General features: G+C 43.6%; 2 protein-coding genes across 5 annotated transcripts in view; one reads left to right on the plus strand and one right to left on the minus strand.

The window, feature by feature from the left end:
* Positions 1–759: 759 nt before the first annotated feature.
* Positions 760–10646, minus strand: NUBP1 (nucleotide binding protein 1). Of its 3 annotated transcripts, XM_030482793.1 has the most exons (11): positions 6429–6482; positions 6249–6347; positions 5931–6067; positions 5722–5790; positions 5183–5215; positions 4521–4611; positions 3747–3901; positions 2551–2661; positions 2325–2427; positions 1515–1598; positions 764–932 (listed from the first exon to the last, which is right to left on the minus strand). In XM_030482793.1, the coding sequence occupies exons 1-11, from the start codon at positions 6460–6462 to the stop codon at positions 880–882; spliced, it is 969 nt and encodes a 322-aa protein (XP_030338653.1). In that variant the 5' UTR covers positions 6463–6482; the 3' UTR covers positions 764–879. The 3 variants fall into 3 exon arrangements, with proteins under 3 accessions (XP_030338650.1, XP_030338653.1, XP_030338652.1); XM_030482790.1 differs by lacking the exon at positions 6429–6482 and adding an exon at positions 10603–10646 and having other exon boundaries at positions 760–932; positions 5722–6067; XM_030482792.1 differs by having other exon boundaries at positions 5722–6067; positions 6429–6488.
* The window catches only part of TEKT5 (tektin 5), a 30998-nt gene continuing 19337 nt past the window's right edge, over positions 6789–18449 (plus strand). For both annotated transcript variants that reach the window (XM_030482789.1, XM_030482788.1), the window contains exons 1-5: positions 6789–9153; positions 10364–10447; positions 12092–12162; positions 13848–13991; positions 17470–17692. In XM_030482789.1, the coding sequence (XP_030338649.1) occupies positions 8590–9153; positions 10364–10447; positions 12092–12162; positions 13848–13991; positions 17470–17692 (1086 nt within the window). In that variant the 5' untranslated portion in view covers positions 6789–8589. The remainder of the gene's footprint in view (positions 9154–10363; positions 10448–12091; positions 12163–13847; positions 13992–17469; positions 17693–18449) is intronic.

The raw sequence follows: 18449 nt of genomic DNA on the forward strand, positions 1-18449 counted from the left end.
AACCTCAAACTGTTACATTATCTTAACCAAGAATTAGGATGTAATCAGAAGACGATGCTCATTTGTTTTATTTTAGAACTACAATAAACAAAATTCCCCCTGGAACACAATACTGGTTTCTCAAACCTTTGATTCCTCAATAAAAGAGAGGAATTATAATCAAATAAGGGCCTCTTAAAGATACCAGATATTTAAGTGTTCAGGCTTAGGGTCAAGTAGAAGGAAGAACAAAAGTCACTCAGCACATTCACAGAGTATTTGTGCGGAGCAGCCACTTACATGTAATTACAGTATGTTAACCCTAGTCTGATACCTGTAACAAATAAAATACTGTACTATAATTAACTCACCCAAACTCCAGTAGGTTTTTACTTTAAAACTGATGGCAATTGTAAAAATTCACTACTGCACTGAATCTCACTCTAATCTTTTCCACTGAAAGGTACTAAAATGGTGTTATCCAGTGAAAGCACAAGTGAGCAGGCGTTACAACTCACCCTACCGTGTGTGTAGCAGATGCATTAGATACAACACCCCCATGCCAGTGAAGCGTATTTTATATTCAACTTTCTAAACAAAATCTCGTACATGCATGTCTTCAAATGCCAACTGCATGTTCAGGTTGTTCATACAATGACACAGGATGCAGACTGCACCTGTGCAACCCCAGTGAAGACTCAGTTTTACAGCACTCTAGCAAGCTGTGAGACCACCTATGAACTACAGGAGTCTTTAACTATGGAAAGAACCTAAGGCAAGAACATTTATATTAAGAATTTATTTGCAATATACAAAAAGAATACATTCCTTCTATTATATCAACGCATAAGTTATTTGTCTATAATTAAACATGAACTACATTTTTATTCCATTCCCAGATTAGATAATCTTTTCTTCTAGAAAATGGTGTTGATCACAGTACTCCTGAATTCCTGCAAAGACAGGGATAAGTAATATAAATAATATTTCAGTTGCACGTCAGAAGTTAGTTACTGCTGCCATACTGTCCCCTGTTGATACAAACATCACTAGCTGGGCCTTTATCACAGTGAAAATGGCTTTAGGAATTTCCCAGCTGTTGTATTTTTTCAAACTGCCCATCCCTGGCTCTTCAGGTAGATTTTGTATGGGGTTTTTGTGCCATTACAGTTAGAAGTGGAGGCAGTACTTTGCCAGCTGTGTCACACTCAGCCTCAACAGGCCTGCTCAGGAATCCTGGGACGTTTCTGTGAGGGCAAGTACACACACATTCTTTTCTGATAACTAATGACTGAAGCCAAATGTTGAAACCAGTTATTAAATACAGTTTTGTTACTGCTTGAGAAGCCTGTTGTAACTGATGACCAGAAATGTGAATTAGTATTTGCATCTGTTACTTTCGTAACTACTGCGCATGTCTACTGTTGTTATTATTCGGGCAAACCAACATAATTCTGCTTAACACAGTTAGATATTTATTGCAGAAGTGCTCAGAGCTGGGAGGATTCATTCCACACAGCGATTTTCAGACTTACTCTGAATGATGTTCCTGTACGATGATGTAGCTGGAGACTCGGGTGCTTCAGACAAGAAAGACTGGCCTTTGTCACAACATTTTCCTTGAAGGACAAGGAAAAACACAAAAGCAAAGCAATGGGAAAAGATGAAATTTCTTTTATTTTACCCTTTATTCCGCTACCAGTTATCTCTCTCCAAAGAGCCACCTACATCTCTTCCTTATGTCAGTAATATAACAGAACTACAGCTTACAGTTGTACAAAGGAATACTATCAGCAGGAACCTTCACTCATTAGTTTGGAAGTACTGACATGTTCCTGGCTGTCATTAGGTCAAGTATTAATTGGTAACAGCTAGCAGGCAAGGAACCAAGCCTTCTCACTCTCCACAAGGGAACTTAGGTGGTTCCAGGAACTGTGAAGTTAAAGCACTAGTTTTAACACTTAACGCCCACAAGATACTATTCTTTGTAGTGGTGATGATTTTATTCAGTCTGTGCTTCCAGGTGGTGAAACCAAAGAGAAAGACATGTTGTACTTCAGATACAATTATACAGCTGAAAAGATGCATAATCTAATCTTAAACAAGATTACATTTCAGGCTAAGGGAGTTATCTGAACACTTTCCCCTTTCACACCATACTCTGCTGCAGTTCCAGGAACTTCTGACTGAAAAAAAAAGAAGTCCTATCTAAAAGTGAATATTTACCTAAGACACAAAATATTTCATATTCTAATTTATCAGTGTCCAAGTCAGGGTTTTCCAGTAACAATGTCAGTGTAGGAAGAAAAACTTGTTTTAAGCATAGTGCAATACAGTAGCTTTACCTATTTGAGGATCTAGAGGCACTTTACCCAGGAGGGAAACATTTAAATTCTGACACATCTTCTCAGCACCTCCAGTAGTCGGGGGAAAGATCTGGGACTCTTTCTGGGACAACATGAAAATCAGAGTTAAATACTGCAATTCTTGAGAACAAGATGGTTTTGGAGCCATGTTTTATATACAAACAATGCCAAGATAAAACCCATCGTAGCATGCAGGCAGCCTTACCTTACACTTTGGACATATAAAGCCACTCATATTTTCCACAACACCTATGATTGGCAGTTTCACTTTATGGCAGAAGTTGATCTCCTTCCGAACATCCTGAAGCGCTACTTCCTGCAAACATTGGGAAACACCGCTATTGTGACTGTAACATTTGGATGCTGAACCCACTGAGCTGCATCCTTGGAGCATTTTTAAGGGAAGTTCATAATGAACTATTACTGTTCTCTGTGTATTTTGAGGACCATGAACCTGTGTTATGTGCTCCAGCAACAATTCTGAATGTAGCAGTAGAAGAGGTTCAACAGTTCTAATCCACTGAATGTGGGTGGTTCTGTATTGATATCTGACTGGACTCTAATAGAGATTCAGCCATGTTCATCTCCTCTTCTAATCTCATATCTTTAGCTCTTGAAAGATAACTCTCTCACATTTTCAGTTTACAGGAAGACCCCTGGGATTCCCAGTAGAGCAGGCAAGGACAAGAACCACCAAATTCAATTGGAAATAGTTTATCATCCCCTCAGACTTCTTGGATATATGTCTGACCTCTTTCAGTTCTCCTGCACCCTTCTCCTTCCCTCACCACCTATCCAGTATTGCCCTCACCACTTCACTTCCTTCACATTTTATTCTTTCAGCTGTTGCGGAAATACTATGTGTCTTTTGCTAGTTTGATCTCTTCCTTGCCAAACCAAGCACTGAAACATATGTTTGCTGAATTTCAGCTCTCCAGGGGCTGATTTTTTCTTTTAAAAATGCACATCATAACGTTGCCTACTGGAGGCAACAGGCTACTTCATGTAGTGTCAAACAGTGCACATCTTACCACTTAAAAACTATACGTCTCCCTGATTCCTGAGCACTAGGCCATTGGTAAGCAGATTAGAGAGTGACAACGATGTGAACTCTGACCTCACTCAAAGAACGAAGCCAAATCCTGCCTTTCCCTTCACACACAACCCAACAGCTTTTGACTGTGAACTGCCTAATGGTTTAGTGACCTGCTCAGATCCGCACCCGCCCTTCCCTCCCCGCCCCGAGACACCCATAGCTCCCAAACCAGCCAGCTATAGGACAAACCAGGAATGCCAACTCCCTTTGGTTCTGGACTGTCATTTCTCTGCAGTCAGCCTCTAACCCAAGGATCAGCTCTAACTGTCATGAGGCTTCCACCAACAGAAACCAAGTTCTCCTACCTGAGGGGTAGTGATTATAACAGCCCCATCAACGTGCGTTGCACTGAGGTACTGCACAATAGACAGATGTTCATCTGATGTTCCTGGAGGTGTATCTACAATCAGGTAGTCGACTTCACCCCAGTCCACATCACGAAGAAATTGTTTGATCAACCCTAAAAAAAGGATAAAAATGTGGACTAGAAAAAAAAGTCCCCCCATAGTTCAAATTTTAGAGTCTTTTTCAACTTTTACAGGCCAGGTCTGCAGACTCTGCTGACTTGTCAACTTAACCACAGGAATGCTTATTTTGCCAAGGCTTTAAGCCTTTTGACAAGCCTGTAGTGACAGGACAAGGGGCAATGGCTTTAAACTGACAGAGGGAAGATTGAGATGAGCTCTTAGGCAGAAGTTCTTCCCTGTGAGGGTGCTGAGGCGCTGGCACAGGGTGCCCAGAGAAGCTGTGGCTGCCCCATCCCTGGCAGCGTTCAAGGCCAGGTTGGACACAGGGGCTTGGAGCAAGCTGGTCCAGAGGAAGGTGTCCCTGCCCGTGGACAGGATGGAACTGGATGAGCTTTAAGGTCCCTTCCAACCCAAACTGTTCTGTGATTCTATAATTTAGAAAAATACAGTGCTTGACTTTCATCAAATGAATGTTCAACTAAAGAAAATAAGTAACTATTCACTCATTTTTCCTACAGCTTACCATACTATATTTATGTTCCTAATTAAATGTGCTTATGATATGGAATCTTTCAAGTACATAAATTACTGTTGAAAACAGTTGATACATACCATTCTTTTTGGGTCCTCTCCAAATGACAGCATCATCAGGACTACTGAGCAAGAACCCCACTGACATGACACCTAAGTTTTCTTCAACGTACTAAGGAGAAGTAGAGACACTCAGTTAGAACATACAGAACAGTAAAGACAGACTAGGGAAACGAACTCTGAAACCAGACCTTGTAGAAAAAGCAGTTGGGAGGGGAGCCATGAAGAAAATAAAGGCAGAGAACCTATACTTCTCTGATCAAAGGGTATTAGAAACTACACCTTTTGCAAAATGCTCACCAGCTACATTCACAGACTGAAATAAATGCAGTTGTAGTAAGACTTACAGTGGTCTTCAACAGCATATGCACAGTATAGTGCATATATAGTATAGTAAGAATATATATATTCTTATCTATAATACAGTACAGTAAGAAATTCAGTAAACAAGAGATACTTAAAATCATAAACTATTCTGGAAATATAGTATTATTATGATTAAGAAATTGAACATTGATTTATATATATAGCCTATAAGTTCTGTAGGATCTGAGCATGTATGTCATTAGAAAAAGAAGCAACAGCAGCGCCCCCTGTTCCCTCCTCACTTGTTTCCCCCCCAGTAGACAGTGCCCAACCCAAAAAAACCCAATGGCCTGTCTGCAAGAGTTGCCCAAACTCACCACTGGAGACCAGCCAGATCCGCTCTGATGAACCTGAAAACAGACAGGAGCCATCAAGTGATGTTGCAAATGAATACAGACGTCACATAAAACATGTAAAGATCTGCCCTGCTGACAGGTACAGCGCTGCTTGTGTTGCAGCAGCTGAGCTATGAGCTGCAGAGGGCTGGGTCTCCATTAGCAAGTGAGTAACTATTCAACTCACCTGCAAAAAGTTTACCCATGACTTTATATACTGATATAAAATATTTTAGGGCTGATCATGCTGACATCGCTTAAGTTTTATTTAGCCATGAACATGTGGCCAATATGCAGCAAAAGCTAGCTTGCAGAGCTGGTCATCCTGAAAGCAGACAACTCTTTTACAGACTACATCATGCTGAACTTGTCCATCTTGCCTGTACTTCCCTGCCCACTGTCACATCCATTTCCCAATTAGCTGTCCTTTTAGAAGTTTTAATGAAGCCTACAAGACCCTAAAACGTTAATGAAAAACTGGGCAGACATCCTTTCATCAACACGTTTGAGCGTTCACTTACCTGTTCTCCTTCCAGACCCATCATTTTAGGGATGGATGGCCCGCAGATATCGATGTCCAGCAGAGCAACCTGTAACACAGCCCAGGCCCCCACTGGCAGCCGCCCCGGCCGCGCATGGAACGCTCCGGCAGACCCACAGCGAGTCCGCGGGTCCGAGCGGAGCGCGGCCGCCGCGGCCCTACCCCGTGCTGCCCGCCCGCCCCGCGCACCTGCTTGGCCTCGTCCGCCGCCAGCCCGTGAGCCAGGAGGGCGCTGAAGGTGCTCTTGCCCACGCCGCCCTTCCCCGAGAGCACCAGCACCGTGTGCTTCACCGCCCGCAGCCGCGACCGCAGCTCCGACAGCTCCGCTGCGAGCGCCGCAGGGGTCAGCACCGCGCGGACACCACCTGCTCAAACCCCGCCCCTTGCCCAAGCCGCCACCACCACCACCCCCCCCTCCCACAACCTCCGCTCACCGCCCAGGCCCCGCCCCTCGCACAAGCCCCCCCTGCACGCAGGGCCCGCCCCCCCCGCCCAGGCCCCGCTCACCCGCGTCCGGGGCGGCGCCGGCAGCGCAGAGCCCCTGGTTGGGGCATCCCTGGCACGCGGCGGCCCTGCCCGCCTCGGCGCTGCTGCTCCCTGGGCAGTCTGTAACGGATAACCGCGGCTAGAACACGAGTGCGGCCGGTCCGACCGGGCGGCCGCGCCGCGCCGCGCCGCGCCCCTCACCAGCCGGCTGCGGCCCACCCGCCGCCTCCGCCATGGCGCCCACCGCTGCGTCACTTCCACCGGCCGCCAGCGAGGCGGGGCTAGAAAAGGGCGCCTCGTGCCCAGCGCGCATGCGCCGGCGGTGCCTGCTGCCGCAAGGGGGCGCTCCGTGGCCGGGTCTCGGCGCTGTGAGGGGCCGGGCCCGGGGCTGCCGCTCGGCCGCGGCAGGGACCGGCGGTGCCGGCGCGGGGGGAGCCGCTTCACCAGCAGCCGTTCGCTGCACCCGCCCCCGCTGCGGTCTTGGGCCGCGGCTGCGCGCACCGACCGCGACCCCGGCTCGGGCGCCGCGGCAGAGCGGCTCCGGCTCCCGGCATAGGAGTCCAGTGAGTCGCTGCCGGTAGCGGCAGGTCTCTGAGGCGACGTTGGCATCTCACCGCTCGCACCGCAGCGGGCAGACGCGGTAACGGCAGCGGCGCGGCACCTTGTCACTGGCCACCTTGTCCCTTTCTGCCTCTCCCACAGCCCTCTTCTCTGTTCCTAACATTGTAGCCTAAAAACCAAACTATAGATCCTGAAGCTGCACAGTTACTCCTCGCGCTGCTCATCACCCAGCACAAACTGACTGTTCTCGCTAAAACCTGTGTGTGGAAACTGCAGCTGTAGAACTGGATCACCTGGAGAGACCAGCTGAGAATCCCCGCTGGGGGATGGACACCTCACCAACACCCAGCAAAAGGCAATTCCTGCCTCAAAATGCTTCCAGCCTATGGATGAATGAGCACCATATCACAGAACCGTATTTAGCCTTATGAGGAGGAGAGTGTATTTCCAAGATCTTTGACAATCTTTTTACCTGCCCTTCAGTTCCCCACTAGCTGTGTGTGAAGTTCGAGCAACACTGTTAGGATTGAACCAGTGCAGAGTCCCAGCCGCCGCAGGTGCAGCAGCAGCAGCCATCTGAACGGCTCTTACAGGACTAAAGCTCCAGTGTTAGCACATGGTGCTCACTAGTGTCACCACTCTGTGTTGGAACACAACACACAACACACTCCTTGAGAGAAGTTGTCTGTTTTCCTCCCAGGGATGTGTATGACAGGCAGGAGCCTGGTGAATTCCAGTTTAAAACCCGCGAATGGGAGCTCAAGCTGGAGAGAAGGGCAGGTTGTGGGGCTGGGTGTGGGACTGTCAGTGAACCAGCATGCTCCCTGCTCACAAAGCTGCTGTCTGTTCTTTGGTGGAGGGGCAGGATTCCGTGATTCCATGTACATATGTATTTTATTTCCCCAGGCTGAAAGAAAGATGCACAAGCTGCTTCATAATTATATATCCGGAGAAGAAGAAACAATTGCAATTGTTTTGTGTTTAACTTAGAAGAAATCTGTGCTGATTTAAGGACTCTTAGTACAGTGCTTAATTACAAATAAATAATTATGTTCAAAGTTCTTGGTACAGAAGATGGTCACAATGCAATTTTAGAGCACTGGATTTCAGAAAGAGGGGGTTTTGCCAGAAAGGCCAGGAGGCTGAAAGGAAAAATTAGAAAAGTTATCTGAGAAGTTACTCAACATTCTAAACTGGAGAAAAATCATCATCAGAGGAAGTTCTCGCCCACCTTTTATACTTTTTATGAAAGGTGAATCTAATTGAGGGGACAAACAAAGCCCAAGAGAAGTATACTTTTATTTTTGGACAATCTGGACCAAACCATCTGCTGAGATCACTGGACAACCCTAAGAGATGACTCACAGGGGCTGTGTTTTGTCTCCGCTGCTGCCTTCCCCTGCAGCCACTAACTGATAGACAGGAGCCACTCTGCAGCAAACCTTTGATTTCATTTTGCTCAGGGTGAGCTCACTGAAGGCAAACCCACAGACCCACTTGCAGTGAGCCTCCAGCAAATCTCTGCACTGTAACCAGTCTTGCTCACATCATGCCTGACGCTGGGTCCCAACACGCACAGCACTGCCCTGGGGGGAAAGCACTGCTGCTCTGGGGGGAAAACAGGGTACCCTGGGACAGGAGGGACAAGTGGAGCCCCGCTGGAGCACCGGAACCCAGCCTTGGGAGCCTGGTGGCACCCCTGCTGTGTCACAAGGCCCGTGCAGTTCTGGAAGCCCTAGGGGTGCCCAGAGCAGCCCCGGGTGCTGGACAGCCTGCAGTGGCTGCCTGAGCCCAGGGTAGCATGGAGTTCCTGGGCACCACACAGCTAGCCAGTTACTGTGGCCCCAAGAAAAGCTGCCTGCTCCCAGATATAGCTCCCACCACCACCACCAAGGACACCTACCAGGCCTACTACCTTCCAGGCTACCGCCAGCTCAGCACCTGGCGGCCTGGTCTGCTCCACAAGGTGGTTTCGGTCCCTCCCAATGATGACAATGGGCAATTTAACCCCAGCGGGCGGCCGCCCACCGTCCTGCCTGCGTTGCGCTCCAGCCTGCATGCCCGCTACAGCACTCGTGACTGGCACCACGCTAACATGGTCCAGTTAAAAGGCTCTGAAGTCTCCAGGTACTGTGCTGGTAGAATGAATGTGGATTCAGTGAGACTGATGCAAGACAAGGATCAACTGACTTACCAGATGCAAGAAGACAGCCGAAGAAATCTGATAGAGAGGATCTCCAACATTGCTTACTGGCGATCTGAGCTCATGTATGAACTAGAGTGTCTGCTGAAAGAGAACCAAGCCTTGGAAACAACAAAGAAGCGTCTGGAATGTGCTGTGGATGAACTGCAAGGACCACTGAAGGTAGGTTTGACATCGCTAGTTATCGCCTGACTGCAGAAGGAAAACGGCTTTATCTCGGTTGAATACTAGGATGACTTTTACTGTTAGCATCAAGACAGATCTTGGTGAAACATAATGCTGAGCAAGAAAGAAAGTTGGCCACCATGGACTTTATAAAAGTCAACACAGGAACCTTATCAAGTCATTTCTATGCCCTCTTTGCCTTCCTTTTTGCTTGAGGCTCCCAGAGGGTGAGTCTCCTGCAGGCACTGGCCAGTCAGCTGAGTGCATTACAGCAGAGCAGAAAATGGCCCTGTAAGCTGCAATATCCCAGTATTCTTAACTAACTCTGAATTTTCTGCTCTTACTTGGTGAAAATAGTATTTTCACCCTAGAGAGCATATAATTTGTGTTACATTTGGAAGTTCTCCAGAATCTTAAAGGCAAATTAATTGCAACAGAAAAAAAACACAGTAATGTAGGAGTCAATGAACAATGCTACCAATAACTAGAGTCAAAGTTCTCTCATAAACATCTGGAATACTGCTGATGGAGCCATGTCTATCATGGCTCCATCTTTGTACTTCTATTTGTACTTCTAGGCAAGTACAAATAGAAAACCAAAATTCAGTACTCAGTAATGACTTGTTTAGTTGTCTGTATCTGTACTGACTCAGAGTGTTTCACTGAGGATGCTTTCTAGGCAGGGAACATTTTCTGCTGAAAGGCTTTGTGCCAGCTAATGCCTTTTCATTTATTCGTATGGTTCTAAACAAGTGCATGGAACCTGGAGCAGGTTAACTGAATTCTCTATTCCCTAGTTATGCAGTCATTCTCTTGTACAGGTATGCAGCTTCCAAAGTTTGGCATTGGGTAAAGCAGGATGAGGGGAGATGAGATGAAAAGGTTTTTGCCCACCACCAGAAGTGGTGGTTTTGACAGCACTTAAAAAACCTTAGTCATGTTGAGGTGTAGGCCTTGCTGCACTTTAATAAGCAGCTTATCAAATGGCTGCTATAGTGGCAGCTAATCCTTAAAAGCATGTATTGACAGGTTAAGTAGGAAAAAGCCACTAAGATGGATCATTTGAGCCACCTCCTATTCTGTTCCACCCTTGATAGATGGTCTTTACTTGACATGTCAGCTCAGTGGCCCCTGCAAGCAAGATTCAAGGTTTCACTCCATAATGCAATATTGAGCCTATTGCAAATGTTCTTTGGTTTCCTTGCAGATAGCCCTAGAATGCTTGTACCACCGTGAGAAGAGAAAGGGTATAGACTTAGTTCATGACGATGTGGAAAAGAACCTCATAAAGGTAAGATCAGGCTTACTAATTTATTTTTCCAACTGTGGAAGTAACTAAAATCCAACTAAATATTTATCAGGGTAAAAGCATTGTAATAATTTCTTCCTTTCATTCATTTGGAAGACTGGGGAGGGAGAAGAGGAAGAAATTTGGTAAACCTATACCTATTGGGGATGGTTAATGTTCTGTTCATCCTTCCTGGAGCAAAAGGTACAGCCCAGCATTCTGTGAGGTCTTGACCAGTTCTATCTTCCCTGATCCTATAAAAAATAAGGTAGAAACATTTCTCAAGATTGTTTTCTGGGCCATGGTCTATAAAATCACAGAAGTTCTTTGGTCTTACAATATAAAATGCTGTTTTACTGCCTTGCTATATATATAGCGCGTTACTGAACAAAGAAAATGAGATGCATAGTAGCGATTGCTGAATCTTTTAAATAAGAAAAAATAAATCACGTAACATTTTGCTAACGTATTTCAAAGAAGTTGTACTGGATGTGGGTGAGAGCAAAAATACTAGAAAAGAACATTATGGGACAATGGCACTTCTTCAAGCACTTTTCTGGATACAGAAGAATGTGCAGACCACTGGGATAACTGACATGCATCTGCTGAGCCTACAGCCTGCAACTTGGACTTTCAGTTTTAATGAAGAATCAAGGGTTAATATACATTAGCTTAAGTATTTCAGCACTTAATTTAGCCTGAGAATTCAGGGTAAGATAAAATACTGCTAAATGTTTCTCATGAACAGATGAAAACCCTCTTGTTTCAAAATGAAAAACAAAAGCTGTTTGCCAGATCTCCCCAGGTGCTCCTGTGAGCAGTGGAGTGAGCTAGACAGTGACAAGAAAGACCAACAGAGGCTCATTTTGTAATAACAGGAAAGCCGGTTCCTAAAGTTGCTGTCACTCCTACACATACTGTGCAAGTAAAGAGACAGAGCCTGCAGTTTTAAAGCTGGGCTGTCTTAATGACTTACAAATAAAAAACCCCCTTTATTCTCCATTTCAAACCTCACAAAACTGTACACACTTAGTGAGAGGGTATGTTGGGCTAAAGCAGAGTTTTTAAAAAGGAAAGAGGCTGGAACACCATAATGTCATTTGAGGGACCATAATTACCATGTTTGCAGTTTTCATATTGGGTATTTTTTATTTATTTTAAGCTGAGTGGAACCAGGCTTTGAATTTCTTTGACTAATACTTATAGTTTTGAAGAATATTACAGTATACTTCCTCAGAGAGCCTGAAATTAGATTTTCAACCTACTCTACTATTAGCAAAAGATTTGTATTGTTCTAGGAAAATGCAGAAGCAGTTAGAGAGGGTAGTTTAATGGATTAAGGTTCATGTTTCAAGTATCTTCATTATACTTAAGCCAAGGAAACTTTGACTTTATGTTTATTAGAATGACTCCACGCAATAAAATCTACTAACATGTTTGATAGAATATAAAAAGCCATACAAAACCAAGTCAAAAGATACAACTTCGTAGCACTGAAGAAGAGAGGGACCAAAACACATCCTTTGTTGACCTACACTGCGAGGTATGCAAGATGGTTGCAACATCTAGAATGCAGAATGAAAAGGATACATTCACCAAGACAAATTAAGTTTGATGAAAGCACTAACACTGTATTTTCCACTGTAGGAAACTGATGTATTCAAGGAATGCCAAGAAATACTGGCAAAACTTGCACAGAAAATCGATCAACAGCTGGGGTAAGGCTTTACATTTAATTCCTGTCTTAAAGATAGGAAAGCTGAAATCAGTGTGGGCCAGTACCTAATGGGAGACTGGAAACAGCAAAGGCAAAGCAGAGAGTTGGCCTGTTAGATGCTCATTGCCCTCCACTTTTAATCCTTACCAGTGATAGAATTTATATGTTGAAATGCAGAAGAGTAATACTATTTAAAGATAACTAGGATTCAATTTTTAAAGCCACATTTAATCTGAAATCCTTTATTAAAATTAGGGACAGCAAAATTATAGCTTCATTGTGCCATTGTTGCTATGTTGCACACTGGAGTGAAATTCAAATGGAAGGTTTTTTTGATTACAAAACTAAATTCAAAGAAAATTTATTATTGGCAACAGAAACAAGAATCTAAGCACGTCATAAGATATGAGAGGAGTTATTGAATGGAGTTCAATGATTTTTATATATAATCATATATGGTTTTGTTATGGGAGGCTTTGGAATGTATTTTATTTCTTTGAGAGTACGCAAATATTCTAGTAAATGCAAATTATATTTAAGTCTTTTCATTCAATTAAGTAAAACTATTATGCTAAAGTGTTCTGTTAACTACACAGAACTGACACAAATCTTAAAAGTCATGCTTATGTGACATGATTCTCAAAAGAAACAGTTCAAGTACACACAGGCAAGGAAGATCAAATTGTACAGTTCTTGGTTAGTACATTACAGGAGAGGAAGGCACAAGTAGATTTTATAAACAATTGCTCTTATTAATGGCACTGGGGACTTGCATGTGTCATGATAGATGCATTTCTGCAGTTCATGCCACTATGGTAATATATTTGCTGTATGATCAGGTGAAAGCTAAGTACATATTTGGTGGCATGAACTCCGTGTATCTCTCCAGGCTGGCATTTCTAGTTCTCTTTGATTCAGTTCTGTCACCACATCAGCAGGCTGATAGCAATGCCAACTGACAAGTACAGCATAGAAACAGCAATGTTTGTAAGAACGTCACTGTGTCTGCTGTCTTCCTGATGCCCTGGAAAGCAAGACTTTGAGTCTGTCTTCATCCACATCACTCTCATTCTAGCCAGGGGCTGCCAGGCCTTCTCCCTTTTTGGAAGAGCCAAAGGAGGTTAAGTTCCTCCAAAGATTCCTGTGGGTAAGAAGGCAGAGATGGAGCAACCTATTTCCCTCCTCGTGATCAAGATGAGCAGAAATATTTAAACAGATCTTCTAGTGATACACAATTTGAATCATGCTAAGTGAATGTCTCTCCAAATCAGGAGAGATGGGAAACCATAACTCTGGGCTGCCCTTTTCTTTCTCCCTTACAGCTGTGCTGGTATGAAGGTTATCACTGAAAACCTCTTCCCTTTTGCTCTCTGAGGCTTTCCTTCCTGGCACACAACAACTACATGTTGTTTTTCACCTTTGTGGTTGTCTCATCAAAATGACAAACGTTATTAAATCTGACGTGTTAAATACAATTCCTTGATGAATACTCACTAGGGGCTAGAAGAGGTGAATGGTACAGCAACTCCCTCTAGCTACCATACAGCACCAAGCGTTTTTAAGGCACTGTAAACGGCAACAAACTATAAAGTAAAGCATTATAGGAAGCTAATGAAAGCAATTAACTGTTTAGCACAATAGCATTAAAGGTGGTTCAGATTAAGTTAAGCCTTTCCTCCTTCACAGCATCAACAGAGATGCACAGCATGCCCTGGAGCAGGATCTTTCTGACAAGAACTCAGCCCATTTTATTGATGAGAAATGCTTTAACCTGAGGAACACATCAGACAGCATCAACTTTTACTATGGAGTGGAAAAAGCAGATAAGACGTGAGTATCAGTGGCTGTTGAAGCCTTCCTCCTCATCAGTGCTAGAGAGGGACATTTTACAAGGGCCTGTAGTGACAAGACAAGGGGAATGGCTTTAAACTGAAAGAGAGTAGATTTAGATTAGACATTAGGAAGAAGTTCTTCCCTGTGAGGGTGCTGAGGCGCTGGCACAGGGTGCCCAGAGAAGCTGTGGCTGCCCCATCCCTGGCAGTGGTCAAGGCCAGGTTGGACACAGGGGCTTGGAGCAACCTGGTCTAGTGGAAGGTGTCCCTGCCCATGGCAGGGGGTTGGAACTGCATGAGCTTTAAGGTCCCTTCCAGCCCAAACCAGTCTGGGATTCTACAATTCTCTTTCCATACTCCATGCTGTAAGTAGGAGCCTGATTACAGCACAAGTCTTAGCTTTATCTTTGAGAAGTGATTTAGAAAGAAGTGGCTTCTCTCTCTGTATGGCCTTATTTTATCTTGGTGTGAAACCCTCCATCATCTTCAATTATTCCCTGCCTCCTAACAGCTGCCATTGTTGGAGGCCAGGCAGAAGCTCGCAGCCTGCAGCACCCAGAGCACTGATGCGGGGTGCACTGTGGTTTTCAGCGAGGGCCACTGTTCACAACCATTGCAGCTGACTCCTTGTCCTCAAACTCCTTTGTGCAGGGGGCTCCCTGTGGTTTTGATTTATGCTGTTTGGTGGCCTTCAGGTTTCAAAACAACAACAAATAAAAATTCAGCTAAGGTGTGCAGTTGAGTGCAATGCACTAAACAGCATGCAAGCACACACGAAGGACTGTATATGCTTTCTGCAAAAGTAGCTTGGGTTATTTGGAAATGAGTCCATCAAGCTATACTGAGATATGTATTAAACAGGATGATCATAAAGATTTGGCACAGCTTTAGCAGCACAGAGTGAATTAAAATTACTGAATCAAAATGTCCCAATTGTACAGTTTTAGAAGTTTTTATTAGCAGTGGCCTCATCAAAACCTGCATCCAATCCAAAAGCAACAGCAGAAGACAAGCAGCTTGCAATAGAAGGTAGTGGTTTTGTGCTAATGACTTGTTAGTTCCTTTTCACTCTTTAACACGGCAGTATCTGAATGGTGAGTGAGCTTCACAATCTCAAATTATAACGATTCTGTCGTGTTGGATGGAGAAAAAAAAATCCCAGTATTATTTGTTTACCTATGTTCTGCTTTTCATTAAAAGCTCACTTCATGCACTGCTGAAACTAGGGCATATCCGAAGGAAACTTGGCAGGCATTCTGCTGACTCTAGTAACACCACCTACTTTTAGGATTAGCCATGAATAAAATTATTCTTGTCAGCTCTAGTGAAAAGCAGATTCATGTGGATAAGTTTCACGGCCTCCTCCTTTCTCACCAACCATTATCCAAAGAAATGCCATTTTTCATTAACATTTTCCTGAAACCACTTGGCAGCCTGAGCCCTACCTGCAGCACTCCAGAGCAGAGCAGGTGTTTTCTGCCTCAGCAGAGCCAGCTGGATAAATTACAGTCTGATAAAGCAATGTTGGAGAACAGATTAAGTACTAAGTACTTCAGAAAGTCAACATGGAAACCTACTTGGAAATTTAATTCTCTGCTGAGAAAATGAATATAATTCATCAGGCCATAGAGGGGGTAAAAATCCCACAAAACCAAATACCCTGCAGAAAGTACACTGAGATTCTCTGGATCAGCAGCTGTAAGCAGCGTCGGTTCAGGTTTACTACACTGATTTATGTACTTTACTACAGTATCAGGTAGGCAACTGCCTAAAATGTGTAGCTCTAGAATTCCAAATCATTTAGGAAGATCAGTATTTCAGTTTGGAGAGGAAAGAATACCCTACGAAAAACTGAGGAATAAAAAAAGATCAGCGAGAAAACAAGCACTGACAAAATTAACTTTTTTCTTTTTGCTTCCCTTAATATTTACTCTCAGTGTTCAATTAAAATCTAGAGTAAATGTGAAACTTGCAAAGTAGTGACCTGTCCCTGCAGAGTTTAACATACTGGCATAATTCTTAGAAGACAGGTTTGTATGCAGAAGGAAGTCTCAACACAGACTGAAGTTTGCTTCAGCCTTTCAATTTGGCGAGTAAAATATCTGTACCTTTTTATAAAATACCCTAAATATTTCTGGGTGAAGAGAGCAGTGATCTAGTAGGCTGAGCAATGCATCAAAAAAGTGGTGAATTTAACACCAAACAGAGTAGCTTCTGCTGCATCGGCAGTTTTCAAGCCAGGGGCTCAGCCTGCAAGTTCAGAGCCGTGCAGACTCCTGCTTTGGAAAGATCTGAGTCTGGGGTTTGTGTTCAACTGAGCATGAAAATGATGGCCATCTTTGAGGCTTGGAAATGAAGCCAAGCATCCCAAAGTTCGTTCACATGCAGGACATTGCAGCAGGAGTGTTCATAGGTGGTATTTTGCAGCGCATGAGCCCTGTATTCAGTCTTTGGATTTAGATTTATAGGCTTTGCAATAGTAGAGTCATTCCTGTTTGTCTCATAGATATTACTAAATTTAATTGTAAGACCCCTGAAAGTTAAAGCAGAGGTGTTCATTTTAATGCATGGAGAAGTAAGAGGATAGAGATGGTTATCCAAATGACAGAGCGGGACAGTGCTGGGGTTGGGAGAAACTTGTAGTTCTCCTTACTTGTGAGTCAGTGCTTTATCCATTTTCTTGCTATTGTTCCTTCTGATGAGGAAGGCTTCTAGGAGGTTGGAGCCACATGCTTTATTATGCAAGTCATACATGAGGTAGGGCTGCTCTGATAGCAGACCAGAGCTGCTGAAGAGCTGTAGAATGCTTCTTGCCCATTTTCTCTAAGCTAGGCTGGGCTCTCATGTTGTCTGATGGTTGGTGACACACAACTCGGCCTCCCCAAGATAAATATTTGAGTTCACAAAAGTAGGTGGTATTTGAGTCTAATTTGATGGTGTGTCATGTACAGGAGATCATGCTGAATAATCTAATAATCATCAACGCCATAAGCACTTTGAAACTTGACACAGAGAAATGAGGCAAATAGGCTGAGGTACAGCAGGTATGAACTCACACCATCACCTAGCCTGTTAAAGACTGAAAAACTATTTTTAAGCATCAATAATCAAAAGATATGCAAGAAAAGCCCATTCTTTATACAACAGAACATAAACCTACTTACTTTGGAGTTGATGCCAGGGTCACTAAGACCTTTAGTTAGTAGTTACAATATTTAAGCAAGCCATAGAAACATTGTTGAAGCAACAGCTCTCCAAAAATATTTGCTCATTGTTGCCAAATCTTTGGGTTATAGAGGAAAAGAAAAAAAAACAACAAGTGGGTATGAAACCCACTGAATCACCTGATGCATGTGATTGCAGGGGTTGCAATGGATTAACACTTCGTGTTACTCGGTATAATCATCACTGAAAGAAAACAGCTCACCTAAGCTTCTATTTGTAAAACTTTCCTCTTGTTTTCAACTTCTTACTAGTGTTTCAGTTCCTGCAACATGGGCTAAATTCAGTGAAGACAATATCAGGTACTCTCAGCATGCCAGGGCCAACTCTGTCAAGCTGCGAGAGGATGCAGAGGTCGCACTGGAGAGCGCCTCTGAGGAGATGTGGAATCAGTTCATCAGTACCAACCTGGCCTTTAATAAGCGGATTGCTGAAGTGGCTGATGCAAAGAACAAACTCCAAGCACAACTGGCCAGGGTAAGATTCACAATGAGGAACCATGCAACAACTGTCCATAATCACACATTGGTTATGTTCATTCTCAATTTACGTGTTTTAAGCAGGGAAAGGTACCTTGGATGGTATTTTATTCTATTTTACATTTATTGATGATACTCCCTGGCCATTTCCTGACACAGAAATTGTGCATTAATTGCCTTTTTTTTTTTTCCAACAATGAACTAACTTTGGAAAGTGTGCAAATAAAAAGGTCCACAAACAGCAGCATGTTTTTCAGATTTAAAGGAAGTAGAAGACTTTAAGATTTTACATTTTCATTTGCAGCAGCAAGGGAGGAGTCCTAAACTAGCTAAAATTTAAAAGTATTTACATACAGAATGTCATTAGTCTACCTTTGACACTTAAGTTCCAAGTTTTCCTTCCCTTTTGATACATTTCCACATCTTTAGCCTGAATTTTGGCCTGAAAACAACCTAATATATGGGAGCAGGTCAGACAGTGAACTTTTTCAATATTTGTTCTGCCTTTGTCTTCATATTATACAAAGCAGAAATGGCACAGAGACAGACCTGTATTAATCTCTGGCCGTTTTGCCTTTTTAGTAAGTTTTCACTGAAATAAATGATGTGGTGGAAGTGTATTAGTTGAATTTTGAAATATATATTTTGAAGTTAACAAGAAGTGCAGCCTTTGTACTGACAGATAAAGTCTTGTTAAGCTAGCAGGACTCACTGTTCTACTTTCATATGACTTCAGTCAGAGTTCATATGACTTC

Source organism: Strigops habroptila, chromosome 4, assembly GCF_004027225.2.
Source record: "Strigops habroptila isolate Jane chromosome 4, bStrHab1.2.pri, whole genome shotgun sequence".
In the NCBI taxonomy this organism is placed as follows: Eukaryota; Metazoa; Chordata; class Aves; order Psittaciformes; family Psittacidae; genus Strigops; species Strigops habroptila.

Excerpts from the sequence above, each read along its gene's own strand:
- NUBP1 (XM_030482790.1), bottom strand. The coding sequence starts at position 10,631 with ATGAACAGAACATTAACCATCCCCAATAG. Across the intron at positions 5,216-5,721 it reads TGGGTCTGGAAGGAGAACAG|GTTCATCAGAGCGGATCTGG; the intron begins GTAAGTGAACGC and ends GTCTGTTTTCAG. Across the intron at positions 1,599-2,324 it reads GCCTCTAGATCCTCAAATAG|GAAAATGTTGTGACAAAGGC; the intron begins GTAAAGCTACTG and ends TTGTCCTTCAAG.